At 32.1% G+C, this 6,264-nt stretch overlaps 1 protein-coding gene across 1 annotated transcript in view; it reads left to right on the top strand.

Annotated features, from left to right (window-relative positions):
* The first annotated feature begins 3,850 nt into the window (after nt 1-3,850).
* The window catches only part of LOC105131483 (uncharacterized), a 4,154-nt gene continuing 1,740 nt past the window's right edge, over nt 3,851-6,264 (top strand). The window contains exons 1-3 of the mRNA XM_011034484.1: nt 3,851-4,271; nt 4,633-4,746; nt 6,018-6,257. Coding sequence (XP_011032786.1) covers nt 3,939-4,271; nt 4,633-4,746; nt 6,018-6,257 — 687 coding nt within the window. The 5' untranslated portion in view covers nt 3,851-3,938. The remainder of the gene's footprint in view (nt 4,272-4,632; nt 4,747-6,017; nt 6,258-6,264) is intronic.

Genomic DNA, 6,264 nt, shown 5'->3' with positions numbered 1-6,264 from the left:
CCATAAGTTATTTTAAGTATTACTCATATATTATTATTATTATTATTATTAATTAATATTTTAAAAGGCATAGGAAAAGTACTGTAGCTTTTTCTATGCCACATGTTTTCTTTCCCCCATATTTTTTATCCTTTCCTTTTTTCCTCACATTTTTGTTCTTTTCCTTTTTTTAAGGCTTTACATGTTTTTCTTCAAGCTTTACATGTTTTTCTTCCCCCCCCCCCCCTAAGATTATCTTCTTTTTTATTTTTTTTTGAAATTATCTTTGTCAAATTTTTTTAATATTGAAATGGTTGAAAATTTAATTTTGAATTACTATAATATTTTTTTACATGGTTTTTAATTTTTTTTTAAATGGTCTTTGTTGATTATGCTTTGTAGTTTTTTTTTAAAAAAAAACACGGTGTATTATTACAATGTTTCCCCATATGATTTTTGTTTTGGTATTGTGTTTTTCCACATGTTTTTTTTAAATTATCTTTGTTGATTTTTTTAAAATATTGAGTTGGTTGAGAATCAAGCTTTAATTTTCCCCACATGTTTTTTTTTAATTTTTTTTTGCTTTTTTCCCTTCCAAAATTGTCTTCTTCTTTCTTTGTTTTTCAATTTTTTGTGTTTTTTTTTGAATTTTTTGTTGATTTTATTTTTTTAATATGAAGTTGGTTGAAAATTTAGTTTTATAGTTTTTTCTTCAAGACACCGTAGATTGCTATAGTGTTTCCCCACATGTTTTTTTTTTCATTTTTTTTATTTTTGTCCAGAATTGTCTTTGTCGATTTTATTTTTTTTATATTGAGCTGGTTGAGAATAATTCTTAGTTTTTTCTTTAAAATACAGTGGATTGCTATAGTGTTCCCCCATATAATTTTTTTATTATATTTTTTTAAAAAATTATCTGTATCAATTATTTTTAATATTAAGCTAGTTGAGAATTACAACTGTAAATTTTCTCATGAAATACTATAGATTGTTACAATGTTTCCTGCATTGTTTTTTCTCTTTTTATTTTTTATTATGATTTTTTTCAAAATTTTATTTGTTCATTTTATTTTTTAAATATTAATTTGGTTAAAAATTTAGTTTTGTAGTTTTTTTTATTAGAAACATTATAGATTGTAATAATATTTTTCTATATAATTTTTTATTATAAATTTATAACAACACATAAATATATCATTAGTCTGCAGCATCATGTATGCATGACATCTAGTTATTATTATTATCAATCCATTGGGTGAAGCCCAAATTGCCTATATCTTTTCTAGCCTTGTGGATGTGTTATTCCAATACGCATCAATATTCTAACTCCTTTGTTTTACACTACCTTTTCTATTTCTTTTTCTTTTTTGCAAGTCTTTTTAGGAACCTTAGCTTATAAATTGAACATTCAACTCCTTTTTCATTAGTAAGTTTTCTTTAACTTTATGGGAGTGTTTGTAATGTTGTCTTGCGTCTTCTCTTTACAATAAATTATTTAAAATATTAGGGTTTATGTGTTAGTTGATATATATTATGGGTTTATTTGAATTAATTCATGTGTGTGTATTTGTCTGTTTAATTGATAAACTTTGATGCATTTTGAATAAAACCTTAAGAAATTTTAGTACTAAAAGAAAATAGGAAAATATAGAAGAATTATGTAGAAAAATCAGTATTGAAATTCTAAAAAATGTGTTGAGCTGGAAGATGAGAAAATTATAGTTTAGTCCTTAATTAAAAAAAAATCCTCCAAGATCTTCTGCCAAATTTTTTTTTGGATATAAGGATAATATAGGTATTTACTATACAAAAAGTAGAAAATGGCAAAATCATAATTTAGCCATGAGGAGAAAAGGGCACATTTTTAAATAACAGAGCATTAATTAACGTGAGTTGAATGTAAAATACTTTGAATATCTTGAAAAAGCTGGTGTGTAAGTAAACAAAAAATAAATTAAGATTTATATATTCAACGGAAAAAATATATTAAAAGTTGCTGTAATTACTTATTCTTTGTTATGGTAACGTTGCCCAAAATCTTTGGGGTAAAGAAATGCTATGCTGGGGCCAGAGTGCCGGGCACTTCACCGTCGCACATGAAAGTTACCCCTAGCAGCACCCACCTTAAAAGAAATAAAGGGAGGGGATGGGCTTGAAAATCTAATCTCCCGTAAAATTAAAAAGAATTAGGCGTCTGAGTAAATGAGCTTTGAAGGTGCAGTATAAAGCTAGATTAACCTTTGAAATACGTGTGAGATGCAAGGGAAAAGCTAAAGGGTGGCCGAGATCATAATAATGCGGGCAAAAGGAATAAAGCGCATCTCTTTCATCAGTGGAGGTCATAAGCCGAGAATCGGTAGAGACGCCTTTCATAAAAGAGAAAGCCGGTTTTCTTCTTCTTTCTGATTTTGAGCTTTCGATTTCGATCCGAGAAAATAAAAAAAAAAAAAAAAGGAAAAGGAAAAAGAACACAGAGACAGGCCTTTGCAAGGAGCTGAGATCAAAAGAGAAATGATGACGTAGGTAGGCACGCGCAATTTGGCTCCGGTCTCGCTTCTCTTCGGTGAGCAGGGCGGCAGCTTTGTGTCTAAGCCCGGAGAGGCAAGACCGTGCACCAAAATTTGTTCGGACCTCTAAGCTTGTCGGCCTGGGATGTTGCCAAGACCTTAAGGAGACCCATCCAAGGAGCACATATGATCACATTGGTCACCATCAAACGTGCTCCTTGACCTCTCCCCCTTCTGCCCTTCTTCAGAACTCTCAGGGTGTCCCCATCTCCGAACTTTGAATACAGAATCTGTTTGTATCAAAGAACCGCATTTCCAATTCTTTATAGGGTGAATAGTGTTCGTGTTGTTATTTTTTAAAATGGTTTTTATTTAAATATATATAAAAATAATATTTTTTATTTATAAATTATTTTTAATATTAGTCCATCAAAAATAATATGAAAATATTAAAAAAATATTAATTTAATTTTTTTTAAATACAAAAATAAATAAATTTCATTGCAATTGCGACTTCTTTTTTTTATTTGTTTTTATTTTAAATTATTTTTAAATATTTTGATAAACTAATGTAAAATATAAATTTAAAAATAAAAAAAATATTATTTTAATATATTTTTAAATAAAAAATATTTTTAAAAATAATCCCCCAAAATTATAACACTAGTTAAAAAAAGCAACCTTCCTTCATCCATCACAAAGTTCAAAGCTTTTTAACGCTTGAACGTGATAGATGTTTTTGAAACAGTAAGCATATTTTATTGTAATTTTGGTTTTATAATGAGAAATATTTTTAAAAAGTTCTTTTAACTAAAATTATTTTAAAATAATATTTTTTATATGTTTATATTTTAAATATCAATATATCAACAAAACAATTAAAAAATCTCATTTTTTAATTTTTTATAACAAAAATATTTTTAAACATACTCAAACACAATTGAAAAGAAATTATCTAATAAACACTTAATAATTGTTACACTTAACCATTAAGGTTATGTTTAGTAATTTAGTTAGATATGATTAAAACTGTATTTTTAACTAAAATATAATTTTAAAGGTGTGTCGTTAATCAATATATAAGGATAATTTTATATTTACATCACTAAAATATCTACTAATATTTGGTTATAAAAAAATTATGAGTTATGACTTTTAAAAATTAAAATAGTAAAAAGTATCGCAAATAATCTAGATAATTAGCTCAACCAATCATGGAGGAGTGATGGAGGTCCCAGAAGTGGGCTCCAATGATCATGCCACGTGAACACTTTATTTACTGTGGACCTGAAATTACCATAAACTTACAAAAAGCAACAAGCGAGATAACCATAGCCTCCCTTTGGTATAAAGCATCTGTCCCCTAAGCCCCTACCACCTTTGCTGCTCAAAATAAGTAATACTAGCTGCTAGTTCAAAACCACAGACTCTCTTCTTGACTCCACAGCCATTATGGAAGAGATCCCTCTTATCAAACTTCGCAGGCCGGATTACAGCCCGCTCTGCAGCAATATTCCGCTGCCAGAGAGCCCAAAACTTCCAATGGAGTTCTTGTCAAGGTCATGGAGTGTCTCGGCTCTTGAAGTCTCAAAATCTCTCTCCAGCATGGCCTCTAACAAGTCTGCAAGTAGCTCTACTTGTACTACTGCTTCTTCTATACCTGAAGATGTCACTGGTGAGATGACCGAGGCGATTGTGCAAACCAATCCGTCTGCTAATTATCAGTTTTCTTTTGCTTCTTCCGCTACTTCCCAGCTTTTACTCGAGCGTATCATGTCACAATCAGTAAGTCCATATGATAACGCCTTCAAAATTGGAGAGTTTCGACCTCCAATTTCTTTTGCTTTAGGCCGGATTACAGCCGAGCCTGCAGCAATATTTCTTTTGTTTCTTCCGCTACTACAGCTCAAACTGTGTTTCGTATAAATTTGAAAAAAAAAATTGTGTTTTTAAATTCATTTTTTTATGTTTTTAAGATTATTTTAATGCGTTAATATAAAAAATAAATGTTAAAAAATAAAAAAATATTTAAAAAAATCTCCACAATAATTCCAAAAGCTACAAGGAAAACGCCCTCTTCTTTTATGTTCCTCTGACATTATTTAATGTTCATGACTTTACAATTAAGTTATTTTTGATGTTGTAGGAAGTGTCACCATTGGCTTCAGGGAGGCTCTCTCACAGCAGTGGACCTTTAAACTTAACAGAATCAGACAGCCCCCCAATTTCACCCTCTGATGATTTTGAAGACATTGTTAAGGTTTTGTATATATGTTTCTTCCTTAAAGATATTCCATGTTATTCCATTTTTTTCCAAATTTTAAGCAGGGATACGGAGGTTAATGAGAGGTCATTGAGCTGTAGTTTATCTGATATTATCTTATCCTCTCCTCCTATAAACAATTCTCGAGTTCTATAGTCAGGAAAAAGAAAGGTAGAGGAAGACGGCATCAATAACAAGCAGACCAACCTCACACCTTTCTCTGACTCTGCCTATCCCTATAACGCCTAGATCTTTTTCTTGTCCCAGCACTTTAGTTTACAGCGGTACTGAATACGCAGAGAGACGCCTTTGTCTTGTTCCAATGACACTTTTTTTTTCCTTGATATATTTTTGAGGTGTCTCGGCGACTAGGTTGAATTTATGGTCTTCCCTGATAATCTTAGAGAGAGAGAAAACACAAAAAAGAAAAAGGCTGCCACCTGAGGTGAGCTGTTACTCATTAGCAGTCATGGGCACGATTATCTGCTGTGTCCATGGACTCCATTCCCACATTTCAGTGGGCACTCTAGTGATATTTTTGTTTTTTCTTAACCATTGAAGTTAATATTTTCTTAATCATGATTATGTTTTTCTTAACTATACATGATTTTTCTTCTTGGTTCCTTACACCCATGCATACGAACACCATCAGGGCATGATTATTTTGAAAAGCTTTTCACGTTGTCCTTTGACTCGGTTGCATTCGTCGAAAAGGGAAAAAATTCTGAAGACCTATCCAGCTAGTCAAAAAAGTACCCGCAAACTTCCAAAGTTTCCCATCAAGAGAATTGATGCCTTTGTAAAAACTAGGCAGGTTGATTGAAGGAGTGGGGTCAGAAAGCAAATTAAGTTGAAATTGGACTCGTCAAGTTTCCCAAGAAATTTTGCTTGTCTTGCTTATTTGAAGCAAGCTCTGACTTGGACATGCTGCGAAGTTTACTACTTTTATTTTACTTCTAGAATACGTAAGCAATTCCTGTTTTTTTTGTGATTTCGAGACATGAATTTTGTGACCAAAGTGACATTTTTCCGACACTGACAAAAGAAATGTAGGATCTATATAGCCTGATCCTTCTAATCTTTCACCATTTACCCTAAATAATCACCCATTCAGATGGAACGGTAAGCATGCTTACCGTAGTTCACTTTGTTTCCTCGAGGAAATGAACAGAAATTAGTGTGTTTTAAGCTGACATGACATGACTTATAGCCTCTCTAGGTGTGCATGCACTTTTGTTGCTGATGATACCGATACGTTCTCCGTGCAGTATTTTCGTTCTCACAACTCCTTGAACCCCCTATTCAATGGCGGCCGTGCCAGTGCTGGACCTGGCAGCGGTGCCCCTCCGAGTGGAGCCAAGACAGTTGGGAGGTGGTTGAAGGACAGAAAAGAGAAAAAGAAAGAAGAAACTAGAGCCCAGAATGCACAGCTCCATGCAGCTGTTTCAGTTGCTGCGGTGGCTTCTGCCATAGCAGCCATTGCAGCAGCCACAGCTTCTGCTTCAGCAGCACGAA

Source organism: Populus euphratica, unplaced genomic scaffold, assembly GCF_000495115.2.
Source record: "Populus euphratica unplaced genomic scaffold, PopEup_1.0 scaffold23.1, whole genome shotgun sequence".
NCBI lineage: Eukaryota > Viridiplantae > Streptophyta > Magnoliopsida > Malpighiales > Salicaceae > Populus > Populus euphratica.
This window is presented reverse-complemented; position numbering and strand designations above follow the sequence as displayed.